The 19,697-nt window shown below is 42.6% G+C and overlaps 1 protein-coding gene across 3 annotated transcripts in view; it reads right to left on the bottom strand.

The window, feature by feature from the left end:
• Positions 1-18,024, bottom strand: part of themis (thymocyte selection associated) — a 68,026-nt gene extending 50,002 nt beyond the window's left edge. For all 3 annotated transcript variants that reach the window (XR_005460968.1, XR_005460967.1, XM_038799785.1), the window contains exon 1: positions 17,729-18,024. Coding sequence is in view for 1 of the 3 variants with exons in the window: in XM_038799785.1 (XP_038655713.1) it covers positions 17,729-17,819 (91 nt within the window). In the remaining 2 variants the exon portion in view is untranslated. The remainder of the gene's footprint in view (positions 1-17,728) is intronic.
• Between the last annotated feature and the right edge of the window lie 1,673 nt (positions 18,025-19,697).

Here is a 19,697-nt window from a genome sequence, read left to right on the forward strand (position 1 = left end):
GCACAACATCCAGTGAGACCAGCTGATAGTGTCACTTCCACCCCCTACAACACCTCACAATGCTCCTGCACTGCGTCCAAAGTCTTCCCCCAAAGCCTTCTTTATCGGGACCAATGCATCATCCCCCACTGATTTTTTTGAGGGCCTTCATCATTTCACTCCCTTGCCTTTCGAAATGCTTGCCGAATTGTCTTTCAAATTCGACGGCCACTACCTCTGTCAGCTTATCCACTGTAGTAGGTGTGGCCCCTCCAACAAGCTTGCCTTTGCCATCTTCAATCCCGCAGGTCTCCGCCCCTTGCTCTATTCCTCAGAAGGGCTACTGCCCACAACTTTCTTTCCAATATTTTTTGCGCCGTTTGACATCATCACCCAAAAGACTCTCAAACGGAATGAATTTGTCCACCTATTACCCCCGGGAACCGGGTGAAAAGAACCAAACACCAAGTATTGTAGCGGGAGCAACCTTACTTGCGAGCTCCTTCTACATCCTCGAAAATCCTTGAAAATCTTAACTTTAATCAGTTTCATACTGCAGATGTATAGGGCCCAAAATCCATCCTGATTCATGTTCCCCAGTTCTATGGGGGAAATTCAGCCCTATATGTGAACCATTTCAGGTTTCCGAGACTGGGTGGCTTTATTTAGGAAAGAGCATTTGGCTGCTGTATGCTTCAAATAGCAACTTGAAGTGTCAGCTGTTGGTCAGTTGGCAGCCTCACCTCTGAGTCACAAGGTTCAATTCCTAGTCCTGAGTGGGAGCACAAAAATCAAGGTTGACACTCTAGTGCAGTACTAAAGAAATTGGAAGTGCTGCCTTTCTGGTGAGCCAGTAATCCTTAAGGCCTCATCTACCTGCTCTGGTGGATGACACTTGAAGGAGAGTAGGGGAATTATCCCCAATACGCTGAACAATATTTTTAACTCACTCAGCATCACAAAAAGAGATTATCTGTTCATTAGCACATTGCAGTTTCTGGGAATTTGCAGTGTGCAATTTGGTTGTTTCCTAAATCAAAACGGTGACTATGCATTCAATGCAGTGCTTTGAAGTGAGTGTTTCGAAATCTCCAGTTCTCGCGTGATGTGCAATACAACTGCAGTGGAGTGGGAACTCTCAGGAATGTCCTAGGTCCTAATGTATTGGGAACACGATTCTTTCCTTGCTCGCAGTTCGCTGAGGGGAGTGCCTGCCTTGAGCACACCCGATTTACTTTTTTAGCAGACTCATCTTCACCAAGTCTTGATACTGATCAACCTTGAATGTCACATTGAGGATTAGATGTGCAGTATCAACCACAGTGCCCGCCTTTGAGAGACTGTCGCAGCAGCCAGCCCAAGTGTTTCAATTGGTCAATATCTTTACAAAACAGTTTAAATTTAAAAACATGTGATTTTCATATTTTTTGTTTGCACTATAATAATTAAATAGTGTAGGTTACTATCCTGCTGTTTTGTTTTATTTTATTTTGATTCTGCTCTCCTCCTGCCTGCACAGCAACCATAGGCCACCACCCCAGCTCAACAACTCTCATATCTCCAAAATTTAATTTGAGGGTCACACCAAGTCTGGGGCATTTAAATTAGGTCACACCGGGGTAAAGGTTGGGAAGTCGCCAGACCTTTATAGGCCCCATGCCACCTTAGTGTTTATCACCACTTGGAGCTGTCAATCAAACCGTAAACTGACAGGTTCCACACTGTGATAATGATACGTTGTGGATCATATAATGAAACCCCTCAAGTGCATGAAATTGTAAGCATGATTTTTTTCCACTGAGAGTTACAGCAAACTGTGTTTCCCCCACCCCATCCAAAATTTAAAAGCCAAGAGGGAAAGGTTCTCTGTGTCTACCATGTCAAGCCTCAGAATCTTAATGTATTTCAATAAGATCACTTATCATTCTTTTAAGCTCCAATCAATATAGCACCAACCTACTTAACTTTTCCTCAGATTTACCCTTCATCCTGGGAATCAGCCTAGTGAATCTTTTTGAACTGTTACCAATGCAAGTATGCCCCTCCTTCAGTAAGAGGAGGAAGAGGAGGCATCCAGGATACGCTCACCAGGCAGACCTTAAATGGTTAATGAGGACTTGGTTTCATTGAAAATAACCCCACATCACAGAAGCTCTAATAAACTTTTCCATTGCAGACTATTCCATAATATGTTTATCAGATAAAACTTCTAATTAGACAAATAAATGAATTCAACTTTTGCTTTCCCATAGTGCCTGTCTTGTGGTTGCCTTTGCCTGTCCTGCAACACCTACACAGTTTACCCCAGTGGCTGCAGCATGCGTACTGGAAGGCTCCTGAGTTACACCTGTGTGGTTGCACAGATGGCCTTTCAGGATGACCTTGAGAAGCATTTGAATCTACAGGGCCCAGCTTTGACTGCACCACCACAACATGGGCAAAAGCAGTCTGGGCTGGCTGGCTCACAGGCATTAGCAGGGATACAGAATGACAGTGGTAGAAAGATGAATGCTGTCCTGAGAGAGGACAGCAGGTTCTTGCATCATGCCCCACTACCATTCCCGGTGGCAGTGCCTCAGAAACCCTTGTAACCTGCTGGGGAGCTAATTGTTGGTCTGCTATGAAATGCTGAAAGCCGCTTTGAGAATTGGTATCGTAACAATGGCAGTAGTCTGAGCCTGTATGGCATCAATCTAGCCTTTCCTGACAGCAAGTTGATCTCATGACCTCAGTCTGAAATATTGGGTAGCTTCTGCCTGTGTTTTGATTAATGCAGAAACTCTGGTTATCAGGTGCTGCACCTGCAAGTTGGACACCACTGTTCCTTAGAATTGCCTCAAAACTCTGGGCAAAGCCCTGTTTCAAGGTGTAGCTGGACCATTCCATGCTCAGTGGCCATAGCAACTGATTTTATGGCTGGCCTACAACTAAAGAAAGCATCTCTTTATCTTTGTTGGTCAGCCTGCCCTATCAAAGTCTTTACCCAAATCATCTGTAGAAGAACTTGCCTGTGACCTCGGCTTCTGGGGAGCTAGCACATTCACTACCCTTTCCTCAAGTCTTCCCCCTGCTACTAATGTCCAGTCAGTGACCTGTGCTGAGCCCACCTCTATATTGCCCTCCAATTTACTCATAGTGCCAGTATTACGTAGTGGTGTTTTTTTTATCAAACATGTATCACTTGCTCATTCCCGACTGGCTACATTCATTAGTCAGGTGGCAATGAAAGCATAAATGAGGAACGGGTGGGAAGTTGGAGTGGGTGGAAAGTACGTGGAAAGCAGGAAGTCCACGGTCACATTTTCGGTACTTATGGCAGAGTGTGTAAAATGGGAATTCAGAAGGTGCATGAAGCAGGAAACATATTGTCATCAGGATGGAGGGACGGGGTACCATCTCCAGTCAATTAACGGTAGAACGTTAAATGGCTGTGGAACTGCGGTGATCGGCGGTTACGGGTTCCCAATTGTGTATTCGGGTGGCAGAGTGGGAAAAATCCTGCCCAATGTGTTTTGGTAATGAGCCTGCCTTAACTGGCAATGTGTGGAAGCTGCAAGATATGGCCGTGAGGTCAGATGCAATGATAAATGCGTGAGCATGTGAATTTTAGGCATGAGCCCTGATTGCTAGAGATGGTTGATGAAGGATGTATTAAGTGGTGTGAGATTGGTGGTGCAGTAAGGGGAGATTTAATTTGGAGATGCAGTCACTGAACTTGACCACTCAGGTAAGTTCACTGATATTTGTGTGGCACTGTAGCCAGGTTCTCAAAGCAAGGCTCTTTAAATTGATGTTCAGGGAGTCCTCTCTGTGGCCTGTTACACCATTAGAGATTTTATTTCTTTTCAGAAATGCTTTTAGAGATAGTTCCACTCGGCAGCACGGTATCATAGTGGTTAGCACAATTGCTTCACAGTTCCAGGGTCCCAGATTCGATTCCCAGCTTGGGTCGCTGCCTGTGCGGAGTCTGCAGGTTCTCCCCATGTGTATGTGGGTTTCCTCCGGGTGCTCTCGTTTCCTCCCACAGTCCAAAGATGCGTTAGGTGGATTGGCCGTGCTAAATTGCCCTTAGTGTCCAAAATTGCCCTTCATGTCGGATGGGGTTACTGGGATAGAGTGGAGATGTGGGCTTGAGTAGGGCACTCTTTCCAAGAGCCGGTGCAGAATCGATGGGCCGAATGGCCTCATGCACTATAAATTCTCTGATTCTATGATCTGTTGCAGCCAGAATGTACCTCCATTTTAGCAGAACCACTGAGATAAGCATCACCTTGATCCAGTATTGAGTACTCATGTATTGCCACACTGTGTCCAAAACATGATATCATCAAATTTTTAGCCCTCTATGTTCTTTTAATTGAGTATATTTCACTTCTTCATTTTTAACGTGGGTTACAGAAACCGGACATTCAGCCCAACCAGTCCACCCATCTGTTCTCATATAAATCAACCGTTGAGACCATCTATTTCCTTGCCCCTCCAGTTTGTTTAGTTTTTCCAACTATTCATTTCAAACACTCCGTGGTAACGAGTTCCACATTGTCACTACTCTTTGGATGAAGATGTTTGTTTAGAATTCCCCATTGGATTTCTTGATTACTGTCTTTTATTGCTCGTTGTGCTCTTCCCCACGACAGGAAATATTCTATGTATCCACTCCACTGTATCAAAATCTTTTGTAAGTATAAATACCTCCATTTGGTCATTCCCCAGCATTCTTTTTCAAGAGAAAGAGAACCAGTCTGTTGATCCTTTCCTGATACATACGCATTTCTGGTATCATCCTTGTAAGTCTTCTCTGCACTCTCTCCACTGCCTCTATATCCTTTTTATAATACGGTGACCAAACTGTATGTAGCATTTTAACTGCAGTCTAGCCAAGGTTCGCTAACATGTTTAGCATAAGTTTCCTACTTTTCAATTCTATCCCTCTAGCAATAAAGCCTAGTGCTCGGGTTGTTTTCTTATTGCCATGCTGATCTGTGTCACAATGTATCACTGGCAAGGTCAGCGTTTGTTGGCCATCCCTAATTGCCCTTGAGAATACGGTGGTGAGCTGCAGTCCATTTGATGTTAAGTACACTATCGTGCTGGTAAGAAGGGTGATCCACGAAATTGACCCAGTGACAGTGAAGGAATGGGGATATAGTTCCAAGTCAGAATGGTGTTGGAGTGGAACTTGCAAGTGACGGTGTTCTCATGTGTCTGCTGCCCGTGTCTTTCCAGGTTGCAGAGGTCACGGGCTTGGAACATTCTGTGAACAAAACCGTGGCAACTTGCTGCAGCACACCTTGCGTATTGTACATAGTGCTGCCACTCTGCATCGGTGGTGGAAGGAGTGAGGTTTAGGGTGATGAATGGGTGCAGTTCAGACAGGTTGGTTAAGTCCTGGATGAAGGTGAGCTTCTCGAGTATTGTTGGAGTTGCACTTGTCCAGGTAAATGGAGTGTATTCCAGCACATTCCTGACCTCTGCCTTGTAGATAGTGCAGAGGCTGTAATGGTTCAACAAGATGTTGATGGTAGGGGATTCAACAATATGGTAACATCACTAGATTAGTAATGCAGAGGCCAGGCTAATACATTGGGGACATGAGTTCAAATCAACCAAGGCAGCTGGTGGAATTTAAATTCAATTAAGTCTGGAATATAAATATAACATTAGTCTCAGTAATGGTGACCGTATGTAAGGACTCTTCCTGTTGATTCTCTTATTTCCCTTTATTTTACTTTGTCATTATCATTTTTGGTCCATTGATATTTAATGGACATGTATCTTTTAGTCGAGTAGAGGAAGTGAGGAACTCAAAAGTCGCAAAACAGTACACTGTGCTGTGAAGAAATTAGATTTTTAAACAGAATAACTCAAACTTTCTCGCACCCAAGAGGTCAGAAAGATTTGGTTTGATTTGTTGGCTGGTGGCCAATGGATGGACCAAAGACCATATTCTGCCTGGTGACAGACAGTGATTGTCATCAATCAGGTGCAAGGTTTTCAGAGGACCTAGGAAACAGAACTCTCCTGGACACAGAGAAGAAACTGTGAGTTGCACTCTCTCCAAAAATGTTTCCTGCCTGCTTGTTTCTGAATCTGCAGAGGAGTCTCAAGTTCCTGATGAATCTTCAGTGAAAAGCGTTACAGATGGAAAATAATAACCTTCAACTGAAGGCTTAGACTAAAAGATGTACTGGAAGATGTCCATCTGAAACAGGAACTTTTTCTCTTTTTTACTTTATTTTCTTTTACATCCCTCTTTCCCCTCTCTGTTTGTCTGGCTTGTGTATGTGTACAGGGTGGGGCGAGTTAAAAAAGGGGGGTTAGGAATTACATAATAGTTAACCAGTTGTATTTTCTGCATATTTAATTATAGTTATTGTTATGAATAAAAATTAATTGTGCTTAAACTTACAAACCTGGTGACTGTTGTCATTGGACAGCTATAGACCAAAGATTTTGGATAACTTTCTGAGAGAAAATAGTTAATTCCAATTGTGTCGCGAATCCATGTCAAGTGGGATGCCATAATGCATGAAACTATTGTCGATTGCTGTAAAAACACATCTTTTGGGAAGGAGATTTTCCATCCTTACCTTGGCTGGCCTCCAGATCCACAACAATGTAGTTGACTCTTAGCAGCCTTCAGAAATGTTCAAAGGCAATTAGGCATGGACAAGAGCGCACAGATTCCATGAAAGAAGAATGCTGCTTCTAATAAGCTTCAGAATCACTGAAATTTAATATGGTCCAAACTATTTAAAATACCTGGGAAGGTATCCAACACAGGCTAATCCTCCAGCAGGTAGGTAATCCTCCTAGTAATGGCAAAGGCTGGAGTATTGAAGACAGTGTCAAAATTAGGTACCATGCATCCTTGACCAGAGGGACGTGGAATTTAAGTTTTTAAACCTGTTATCAGCTGTCCCAGGAATTCTGCCAACCCTCCAGTTAGTGGGAGTCTGAGAGAAGATTCTCTAGGTAACCTTTCCCTGGGGTGTCTTGCCAGTAGTCAGACTGGAGAATGATGTGAGACCTAGAACACCTCTTCAACAGTTCTGTCAGCCAAGCTTTGTGCCCAAGAAAACCCAATAAAGTGCAAAAGGGAGGTCACTCTAGAATCCGACAGGCGGGAAACACGCATAGGACGCATGGTAGATACAACGAAAGAGATTTATTGAGATAGACTACTCAGCTCCGAAGGGTCACCTTTCCCAACCTGCACCCAGGCTGGGGGTTTTATCCAGTGGAGCCTTAAGGGGGAAGCTCCACCCCCAAATACCAGGGAACTTCATACTCATTATGAGTTAATGGGAATTGGATGGTGCACACTCACTTACTTCCCAGGGGGTCATAACACCCCTCCCCCACCAAGTCCTGAGAAATGACCATGTTCTCTGACCAATCCCTGGGACTCTTTGTCCATTTTGCCTGCTGTCAGCACTCCGGTGTTGAAAGGACAGGCTCAGGAAGCACATTCCTGATCCGTGAATGGTGCTTACATACCATGCTAGAGGCTGGACCAATGGGGCTGGTGTCGGAGGAGGAGAGGGAAAGGACATCGACAATGGAGTCAATGGCTGTAGATCCGAATCTTCCTATGACTGGCCGTCCATGTCGGAGGCCGATTCGGGATCCGAGAACACGGCGCCATGAATTTCAACCTCTTGGCTATCTATAATAATCATCTTTATTGTCACAGGTAGGCTTACATTAACACCGCAATGAAATTCCTGTGCAAAACCCCTAGTCGCCACATTTTGGTGCCTGTTCGGGTACACAGAAGAGAAATAGAATATCCAAATTGTCTAACAGCATCTGTTTGGGACTTGTGGGAGGAAACCGGAGCACCCAGAGGGGACCCACACTGGCACAGGGAGCAGTATGATGCAGGATATGGAAAGAGGTGGGGGTTTTTTTTACATAGAATTTACAGTGCAGAAGGAGGCCATTCGGCCCATCGAGTCTGCACCGGCTCTTGGAAAGAGCGTCCTAGCCAAGGTCAACACCTCCACCCTATCCCCATAACCCAGTAACCCCACCCAACACTAAGGGCAATTTTGGACACTAAGGGCAATTTAGTATGGCCAATCCACCTAACCTGCACATCTTTGGACTGTGGGAGGAAACCGGAGTCTCCGGAGGAAACCCACGCACACACGGGGAGGATGTGCAGACTTCGCACAGATAGTGACCCAAGCTGGAATCGAACCTGGGACCCTGGAGCTGTGAAGCGATTGTGCTATCCACAATGCTACCGTGCTGGTGAGGGTGAGGGAGTTATATTTGGAGGAGAGGTTTACAAGTCTGGAAGAGCTGTGGGAAAGAGTAGAGCTCCCAAAGGTAAGTGAATTTAGGTATGTACAAGTGAGGGACTTTGCATGGAAGGTGTGGAAAGTGTTTCCCAGGCTGCCGAAGTATGCCCTATTGGAACAGTTTCTGCTTCCGGAAGTGGAAGGGGAGGGTAGGATTGGGGACATATACCGGAGAAATGGAGGGGGGTTAGGGGGGAGGGAGATAGGTTGGGGAGTGTAGAGTGAGGCGCTGTGCAGGGTAAATTCAACCTCCTTGTGTGCGAGGATGAATTTGATACAGTTTAACGTGATACACAGGGTGCACATAACTCGGGCAAGGATGAGTGGGTTCTTCCAGGGGTAGCAGATGCATGTGAAAAGTGTGGGCCAAGACCAGCAAACCACCCACATATGTTCTGGGGGTGTGATAAATTAGAGAGATACTGGGTGGGAGTGTTCGGGAAGCTATCAAAGATTGTGGGGGCAGAGGTCAGATCCAATGGTGGCGATCTTTTGGACATCGGAAATGCTGGAACTGATGTAGAGGAGGAATGTCAATGTTGTGGCCTTCCCCGCTCTGGTTGCCTGGCAAAGAACTTTGCTGGAATGGTGGCCGACAACGCCTGGCTAGGGAACCTGTACGACTTCCTCCGGTTTGAGACGATTAAGTTTGAATTAAGGGGAGTGAAAAAGGGGGAAAATTTGTACACACTGTAAAATTGTGAACTGTGGAGAGTGTTCCCCAGATTATTCCTTTTTGTATTTTTGAATATGTTTGGAATTTTTTTTTTTAAATGAGGCTAGAAATATCAGTTGGCACATTATCAGATAAGTGCATAATGTATTCATTCGACATTTGCCTGTCAGTTATCTTAATGCAGTGTTGAGCTTATATCACAAATATAACGTCTAGGCTGCTTAATACCTATTCCAGTTGATAGATATTTTTTTTTTCATATTCCATGTCATTCCTCCATGGAGTCTTGTTTTTTTCAAAGATAATTTTATAACCATTTTAATTTTACCAGTACAGTATATTCATTTGGCTTCTTTTCATTCATAATTGATCATTGATTTAGGTTATGTTTGTCTCATTTAATAGATTTTGTTTTTTTGGTGAATATCTGTGCCCACTGAGACTAGAATAATTTCCTGCCATTTGTGTGTGTGCAACATCTTCAGATAAACATATTCAGCTGAACATATTCATTTGTCATTCACCTGTCAGAGCAGGACCAGATGTGCAGCGATATTCTCTTGCCATGCCCCCAAACCCCAAACTCAATCACAACTGAATAATACTGCCAATTAGGAACGTAGGGACAGAGTAGGCTATTCAGCCGCTTGAGCCTGTCCCACCATTCAATGAGATCATGGCTGATCTGTGGCCTAACTCCACACACCTGCCTTTGGCCCCATATCACTTCATATCTTTGCTTAACAAAAATATGGGCAGCACGGTAGCATAGTGGTTAGTGCAATTGCTTCACAGCTCCAGGGTCCCAGGTTCCATTCCCGGCTTGGGTCACTGTCTGTACGGAGTCTGCACGTTCTCCCCGTGTGTGCGTGGGTTTCCTCTGGGTGCTCTGGTTTCCTTCCACAGTCCAAAGATGTACAGGTTAGGTGAATTGGCCATGCTAAATTGCCCTTAGTGTCCAAAATTGCCCTTAGTGTTGGGTTGGGTGGGGTTACTGGGTTATGGGGATAGGGTGGGGATGTGGGCTTGGGTAGGCTGTTCTTTCCAAGAGCCGGTGCAGACTCGATGGGCCCAATGGCCTCCTTCTGCACCCTAAATTCTATGATCTATATCTATCTCAGATTTAAAATTAACTGTTCTAGCTTCAACTGCTGTTTGTGGGAGAGTTCCAAACCTCTACCATTCTTTGCATGAAGAAGTTCTTCCTAACTCTCTCCTGAATGGTCTCGCCCTAATTGTCCCACAGTTGTATAGATTTCTGTGCCATTAAGTGCACCTCCCACTAGAAACAGGGTTGAGACAGTCTAAACTTCTTTCACACAAGGATCTACAGTTGGAACATGAGAGGAAAAAGCACAAATATGGGGCTGGATTCTCCGCTGTTGAGATTGTCCGCTGCACCGGCAGCGCATCCATGCCCAGGGATTTCCCAACGGTGTGGGGCTGCCCACAATATGAAACCCTATTGGCTGGCTGATGGGATGGAGAATCCCGCTGCCGGCAGAGGCGGGCCGCACCCCGGGGCGGAGGATCCCACTCATGCTAATTCACTGTCACATGGTAAAAAAAAAAGCACGTTTGTTCTATTACTGCCCTCATTCACAGGGCAAAACAAAAATCGACATTTTCAAATTGGTCCAAAATGGCAGGGTCAATGTTGCTGCCGATGTGAATCTACAAGTTCAAGGCAGTGAAGAGAAAAGTATTCTTTTTTATTATTTTCTTTATTTTTTTATTTTAAATTTAGAGTATCCAATTATTTTTTCCAATTAAGGGGCAATTTAGAATGGCCAATCTACCTATCCTGCACATCTTTGGGTTGTGGGGGTGAAACCCACGCAGACACGGGGAGAATGTGCAAACTCCACACCGACAGTGACCCAGGGCCGGGGTTCGAACCTGGGTCCTCAAGAGAAAAGTATTCTACTGGTGTAGTCCAAGTTACGAGTACAATTATCAAAATGTTGCTGGAACTCACATCATCTGTCATCCAATTCCCCTCCCCCAATATCTTTTATCACACAACATTAAAAGAGAATACAGTTCTGTCAGTTGGTTTAAACTGCTAATTGGAGGGCAGCATGTGGCGCAGTATATAGCACTGCGACTGCGGCGCTGAGGAACTGGGTTCGAATCCCGGCCCTGGGTCACTGTCCGTGTGGAATTCGCACATTCTGCCCATGTCTGCGTGGGTTTCACCCCCACAACCCAAAGATGTGCTGGTCAGGTGGATTGGCCATGCTAAATTGCCCCTTAATTGGAAAAAAATAATTGGCTGCTGTAAAAAAAGATTTTTTATAAATAAATTGTTAATTGTAAACCATGCTGCACATGCGACAGTAACAACATATAATAAACTTTATTCAACTGAAGATACTTTGATTCCTTCACACATTCCTACCATAACTCCAACAAAAGATCTGAAATTTGAAAATAATTTACTGAATGCCTGCCATCCCTTATAAATGGGGTGACTAGGAAGGTTGCCAGTATTTTTCCTGGACATGAGGGACACCAGTTTTCCCAATGAATGAATAACCAGAAATCTGAAGGTGCAGATGCTAGAACATATCAGCAGCAGGCAGATTTTAGCATGCACGCGGGGATTAAAGGTACATGGGTTTCCAACATCAATGCCTTTTACATTATAATATCAAACTGCCAAAACAGAGTAATACGCTATACAGTTAATTCAGCAATCCCTTGTGCTCAAAAGCATGGATCTGAAAATCAGGGCTGCATATAATTGTCCCATCTCTTTTGACAGAAACTCCAAATAGACAGGGAGTTGCACTGTTCATTTTAACTGATATTATAGCAGTATAAATATAAAAATTAACACAGTTTAAGAGAAAGTGTTTCTGACAGGCTGTGCTGGTTTTTCAGAGTAAACCATCTGAAATCAAACAAACCAGTGAGAAATTTCAAGCATCAATTATATCCTGCTCAAATCAAGTCTCAGCAACTCTGGTCTGTTTCTGATTACTTTCTAAGACACCTGACTGCCCATGTTCATGGAAGATTATATATTGGTAAAATGAAAATGGGTTTAAACTGAAAGTTGAGAAAATAACTTCTGAAAACTTGCAATTTTGAGTGCAATTTGCTTATGAATCACAAATTGCATCCAAACCAGAAACCCTTTGTCTGTATGTTAATTTATTGCCCAGGATTGGTTCATTAAAAAAAAATCAGCTTTCACCCATTGGAAGCTGGCAGTGGCAAAATAGTTTCAAATACCCTGGAAGCAAGCTTCAGAAATTAATCAAATAAGTCATTTTCACATTAATATATTTTAGTAAATCAAATTAGAAATATTACCAACCTACTACAATGGCACAGTGGTTAGCACTGCTGCCTCATTGCACCGGGGACCCGGGTTCAAGTCCGGCCTTGGGTCACTGTGTGTGTGGAGTTTGCACATTCTCCCGTGTCTGCGTGGGTTTCCCTCGGGTGCTCTGGTTTCCTCCCAACAATTTGAGGGTTAGTTGGATTTGCCATGTTAAATTGCCCCTTAATGTGCAAAAAAGGTGTGTAGGTGTGGTTAAGGAGTTATTGGGATAGGACAAGGGAGTGAGTTTAGGTGGAGTGTTCTTTCAGGGGTCGGTGCAGAGTCGATGGGCTGAATGGCTTTTCTGCACCATAGGGATTCGATGATTCTATTCCAACGAAGGTACCCAAAATTACCAAACCCAATTTAGTAACTCGAGACAAAAAAAATCTGACAATTACATTTAGTGTAACTGCTCAATCTAAAAAATAAATTCTGCCAGTTGCAATTACATGGTACGTCAACAAATCTCCAGTACCTCGCAGAGGTGACCATCCTTGTCTGTGTGCCCATTGACAGTGATAGACTATTCTACTACACAACATCATAGCTCAGTCCAACCTAAGCGACACCTAACAGCCTCAAACACCATTTCCAGTATTTTTATGGTCACTCTTTGACCATAGGAAATAGGAGCACAAGCAGACCATTCTGGCCTTTGAGTCGACACTGCTCTTCACTAAGATCATGGCTCACCTGCTGCTACAAATCCACCTTTCCGCACTTTCGCCATGCACCTTGATTTATTTAAAATGAAAAAATCTACTGAACTCTGACTTGAATATTCTCAACAACTGAGGACTCACAGGTCTCTGAAATAGAGAATCCTTAATATTTGCAACCTTTGAGTGAAGACATTTCACCTTATCTCAGACTTATCCTGAGACTGTATTCCCGAGTTCAAAACTCCCAAAAAAAGGGAAACATTCTCATGTCACCTACCCTGTTAAATCCATAATAATTTTAATTATTTCAATTCGAAACTCTAAGGAATGTAGGCCCATTTTAGTCAATCTCTCCTCATGGGACAATTACCCTAACTGTAACAATCAACATAGGGAACCTTCATTGCACCATCTCTAAGGCAAGTATATCCTACCTTCAGTAAGGAGAACAAAACTGTATCAACTGCTCCAGGTCTGGTCTCACCAAGGCCCTGGATCATGAATGGAAAGTAAGTTAATATTTTTTCCATACTTAGTATAGGGGTGGTATGGCAAATTGTGCAGAAATATTTTATATTTTCTGTTTTTATTGCTAATTCAGTGCTAATTTGTGAATCATGGTAAATTTCATACAACTGATTCTTGTGAACTAGAAATTGGGTTCAAAAAGTGAAAATTGAAAATGTCACCTTGAGCAAGGATGCAAAAAAGCTAATATAAAAAGCACAAGGTAAAAATAGGATTAAACCATTAGTGTTTATGAAACAATGCCCAATGTATTTGATCATCATTTTCAATTAGAAATCAGTAATTACCAAATGATTTTTACTTTGTACCCTTACATCCAGCAGGAAGACTTGCATCCTGGCCCAAGTAAAGAGAGAAGCCGCTGCGTTATGTTTGGATAGATGTTACTGAACATTTTTGATCTTTAAACAATGCCGATCAGATTGTAAATATTCTAAGCATCTTCAAACAAGGAACTTTATGTTGTGACCTTTTTAAAGCTAATGTGCAAATCAGGGCAACTTAGTGTATAAGTACACGGGTTACAGGAAGATTTAATTGTACAAGGTCAATTTTCAGCTTTTTAAAAATCTAGTACAGCTGTCTGTATACAAAGAGAGCAACTGTCTTAGGGCTGAAGCCATCCACTTTCGAGTAGCTAATTCAAGAGCTCTATTGGGAGGGTTTGCTCTTTAGTCAAAGAATGGATATGATGATGCCGAAAGAGGGAAAGATAAATTCAAAGCCAGAAAAAAATAATCAGCATGATCAAATACTGGAACAGTGATAATTCTTTTCACAGGAGAGTAGGTGCGGTATTACATGCAATAGGGACTGTTAAACCAGGAAAATATTTTAAAAACAACTTCTTATGAATGAGGTTAACATTGGAAAATGTTGAAACAGTTATCTATACTCTGTAAAGAAAGAAACATTTGAAGCATTGGGGAAGAACATGTATAGATATAGATAAATTGTAGACAATTCTGGCCTTGTAAACTGAAATTTAAAGGAGGTTGTTTGTTATATGCTTCTACATGTTTAAAGCGGCAATTCCAAAGTAATTACCCCAATGTCTCTGGATACCATGTTGAAGTATTTTCAGTTGAACAAGGTAATTTAGGGAAAATAAATGTTACTGACATAAGATTCTTCTAAAATGATCTTGAATCCCAATCAAGAGGCTTCAATGTTATAGGCACATGTGGAATTTAAGTGGAATAAAATGTCAGCGCAACCTGCTGAACTCGCTGCCCCAACTCCTAGCATGCACTCTTGGTGCCTGAGGCTTAATTCAAGGGGTCACAAGTTTGTAAAGTTGAAACATCTGATGAGGAGAGCCAAATTGTCCCCAGATTTAAGTAGTCCAATAATGTAGGCATGAGTCCACTGAAAATACAATGGCCTCCAAAGAGTTTGCAAACAAAAGTATTTGTCAGTTGCACAAAAGGTTGTTGCTAAACTATTTAGCAAACCTAATAATTACAGAAGATATTTTCCAACAGAATAAATAAAACCCTTCAATTTCATCCAATCAGTAGTTTGGCAACACAAGCCTGGAAGATCCTAAAATCAAATCTCAGTCTGAGCTGAATTAGTAGATTTCTTGGTATCCGGAGTCAAGGAAAGAAAACCTGCCAGAAATCAATGATCATTGGGCCTGCCTGTCGGAATTAAGCAAATGGCAGTAATTTATTAGCAGTTTAGGTTTAATTGGCATAAATGCTTGAAATATATTTAGTATCTGTGATTCTCAATCATTTTAAAACTATTTTCAAATGTGACATCATGCACGGGCACGTTGGTTAAATATCACAGTCACTTCAAGCACAACTGAACATTTTTTTCCATTGTGAAACAGCAAGAAGTAAATCATGGAATAGAATTCGATTGTTGTTTCAGATAAACAAATGCATTTAAGAATCAATGCAGAAATACAAAAGCTGTGTGGGTGGGAAAGGGAATTTTATTTCTTATTTTTCTTGGTAACTTATTGGTTTCCAGTCAGAATGTTGGGGAAAGAGAAACTCAAAGATAAAAGTCCGTCCAACAAAAAACAATAATGATTCATTAGCATTGATTTTGTTTTAAACTGTGAAATCACCTGTTTCCATTTAAGTGCGTGCAAAATTTCTTCCACCTTATATTTATTGCATTACAAGAAAAAAACATTGCTAATAATCTGAAAACAAATTTCAATGGAATGGATTAATATTGATATTGCTACAAAGAACTTAACTTGATACTTTCAGTTAGGAAAAGAGTTGTCGAATAATTTTTCATAATGCGCCATAATCTTCTTCAAAGTTAAGGGTTTTTAAAATGGCCAGTTTCAAAGAATACATCATAATAATTGCGAATGCAGACTATAAAACCAGTGCAAAATTCACAGAAAAAAAACAGCAAGCCAACCACTGACTCGGGAAATCTGCCTCACAGCGCCAGCGACCGGGGTTCGAATCTGACCTTGGGTGACTGTGTGGCGTTTACACATGCTCCCCATGTCTGCTTGGTTTCCTCCGGGTGCTGCGGTTGCCCCCCACAGTCCAAAGATGCGACGGTCAGGTGGATTGGCCATGCTAAATTGCCCCGTAGTGTCCAAAGGTAGGGTGCTCTTTTAGCGGGTGGGTGCAGACTTGATGGGACAAATGGCCACCTTCTGAACTGTAGCGATTTGATGAACTTTAGTGAAACCCTCTTCACCAAAACACATTGCTTCAAGACATTGATATCCATATCTAGACAACTGTCATAAGGAGAAATGTTGTCAGGTAATTTTAAGCTTCTGGTTCTCTCACATTAACGGTCACGTTTGGGGTCAAGTTGCAGGTAAACAATAGGGAGTAGGCCGCATACTTAGCACTATTGGATACACGGTGAACAGACTGTACTGAAATACCAGGGAACTGGAGAGAAGGTCACGGAGAAACACCAAAGACTTCCACCAAAATGCATATGGGAGTTGGCTGCACAGGAACATGGATTGTTGTACTGTACTGGAAAACGGGTTGCGCAGAAACACTGGCGACTCGGAGAACGGCTGCATCAAAGCTTGGAGGTCAGCAGCTGAGAAATATCTAGGTGCAAATGTTCAAGAAACTGAGATCAAGCTCCAGAGAAGTATTGACCCCTAGCAAAGGACAGCGCACAGAAACAACGAGGAGCTGGGAACCTTGAAAGGGCAACATTTCGATGGCATAACAGAGTAGTTTCAGAACTGTTGATTGGCCACACCAGTTGACTACAGTACCCACATTTGAAGGTATGAATGAATACAGGGAGAAGATTTCCCCCTGCAGAAGGCATAACAAGATCCTCTAACAAAGAATAGATTTCTAATTTTGCTACACATAATACATTGAGGCAATCCTTCTCCCAATGTACAGTATATGCAGTGTTATTAGTGAATAGCAATACCCACGTGTGCATACTTCTCTCAGGTTGAGATATGGTATGCATTTTTTGCTTGGCTGACTCTGTTAAATAAAATCTTGTGACATTATTGACATTAATTGGTGTTTATGAGAATTGTTTCTTGAATCGGACTTTATTGGACTATATAAGCAAAATACCACTGTTCAAACCAGTCTTGACAGCATTAGGTCAGCGTGAAGTGACTGAAATGTTACAATCACCCTCTTCCAAATATATACCGGTATTACCGGATTTTACTGAACATTTACAGATAATAAACGTTAAAACAACAATAAAAGACAAAATGCTGCCTTATTTTCCAACTGTTCGCCAGATTAAGTTTTAAATACATTCGTAAATAAACCTCCGTAGAATTTAGCAAACCATCGAACTTTGAGCAAAGCTTCTCTGGATAAAAACGTGGATTCGAACTGAACAATGCATTTAAATGGTGCAAAAAGTCAACCATGCCTTAAAGTGTCACCCACACAAGGTACATTTGTGTAAAGTAAGCGTTGCTGTGAGCATTGTGACATTTCACGAGTTTCTCTGGTTAACTGTATCTGACGGACAGAAGTTTAGAAATACGAAAGGTGAGCAATCAGACTCAACGTGGTTGAATTGACAGCTATTTTGAGACAATCGGAAATTTAAGCCAGCAAAACTTAACACTCCGGCGCAGTGAAGTTTGTTGCACTGAAGTCTGCGGCACTGAAAGGTTTCAGGCGCCGCCGGGGGGGGGGGGGGTCAACTCTGAAGCATTACAATAAATTAAACATAACTGAATAAAGGAATGAATAAGTCTCAGTGAAGCGGAAAAACACACCGTCTAAAATCTAGCCGTTACCTTGGAAGTAAATCCCAGACTGGATCTGCATTATTCTGGGAAGAGTGGTGGGATCGAGCGAGTCGATGAAGCTCTCCAGGCTTTGCGCCATTCCCCTGCGATTTTCCTCACCGCCTTGCAGAGTTAGCAGCGGAGGCCGGTTGTCTCGAGGCAGCAGGTGCTCCTCGCGCACGCTGCGGGCGTCCCACCCACTGGGAGTCAGTCTCTCCCTGCCCACACACGGTGACAGCTGGTCGGGACTGCAGCCCTGCTCCTGCTCGACGTTTACTGACTGTCTGAGAAAGGTTCAGCACAAAACTCCAGCCCCAAAGACTGGTTTGCAATCTCAACGAATGAGTCAGATTTTCTTCACCATGACACCGAAGTGCAGAACAATGGTGGGCGGCAACCCCGGAAACGCACCCGGCGAATTCTCACACTGTAAAGTTTGCAGCCCTCCTCGATAGTTTTGTCCCCCTCATCTTAAAAGCAATTGGTTTCCAGATGTGGCGTGAACGGTTTGCATTCGTAGTTAGGGTGGGCAACAGTGGCAGACTGGCCAGGGTGTCAGCTTGCCCGATGGCAAGTGGACCCCTGATGAAGTGGGCCCCCTATATCAAATAAAAATGCAATAAAGAAACAAACACAGACAACTGTTTTAGTAATAAAAAGGAATAAGGAAAAAAAGAGAACAGGACACAAATAAGCAGTGCATGAAAAGGAACGAAGCAGGGGAGGTAGTGGAAGGATGTGGAATGGGGGGGCCGGGTCGGGCATAATTAAGGAAATTCCATGTTTTCAGCAAAAGTGTGTGAATTTAAAGATAAAGTTACAATTCATGATTTGAGATGGTCGGCAACTTCAAAGGATATCAAGCAGTAGTCTTGGTTCAGCCGGTACATCGGTCCGGGGCCCGGAGAGCCAAGAAGGGGCCCGTGAATCTCTGAAGGGCCCTTAAAAATTATAATTAATTAGATAAATAAATCTCCAACTTCTTTCCTGAGATTTGTATTCTAACTTAATAAAATATAATTGTTTTTAAAAAGAGCAATACCAAATAAAAATGCAATAAAGAAACAAACAAATAATCACTCAGTGTATGAAGGAACGAAGCAGTGTTAAACGGATGTGAAAAGGAGTGAGGGGGGGGGGCTGGGGGTTCACCCGGGTCGGACATAGTTGGAAATCCACGTTTTCAGCAAGAGTGTGTGAATTTAAAGATAAAGTTACAGTTCGTGATTTGAGATGGTCGGCAACTTGAAAGGATATCAAGCAGTACATAGGGTTGTGAGGTCACCAAAAAGGATAAGTGGTACCTTTGACCGTGAATCATGAGATCAAAGATATTGAAGTGATCGTTAAACTCAAAGGGTTGCGACTTGTAACACTACACTGGTATCAAACTGGACATGTTAACTTTGGTCGTGGGACCATTCTTAATGTCTTACTATAGTCGGACCAAACTTCTAAGTTTCAACAGTTGTCTCAGTTGCTTGCTGGTGTGAACACTGGACAGTGGATTGTCTCCTCTTCTGAAGCTGCATAGGCCACAGTAGTATTGACTAATGAACATAGCCTATTGAAGTGTAAGTAAGTTATTTTATATTTTTTATCAAGTAGGGGTTTATCTGGCGTTCCTTCAAGTTATTCTTGCAATCATCAATATTAATTTTTCCCAATGTGGGCTCTTTTTAATTAAGTTTTTATTTCAGGAATATTACCCCTACCAGCATGGAAAAGAAAAAGCATAAATCTGGGTCACTAAAACGCAAAGAACAAAAAGAAGCAGAAAGGAAGGAATCAGCCAAGCGATGCAGGCCTATTACAGAGTTTATAATACCACAAGCACAATCCACATCAATATCCAGTTCTGCAACAAATAATCAAGAAGCAAGAAACAATGCTCATGGTGCTGATGCAATGACATGCGAGTTACAAGAACAGAGAAGAGCTACTTTGAATGTAGAGACAAATACAAGTGCATCCATTA

This window comes from Scyliorhinus canicula, chromosome 6 (genome assembly GCF_902713615.1).
Source record: "Scyliorhinus canicula chromosome 6, sScyCan1.1, whole genome shotgun sequence".
In the NCBI taxonomy this organism is placed as follows: domain Eukaryota; kingdom Metazoa; phylum Chordata; class Chondrichthyes; order Carcharhiniformes; family Scyliorhinidae; genus Scyliorhinus; species Scyliorhinus canicula.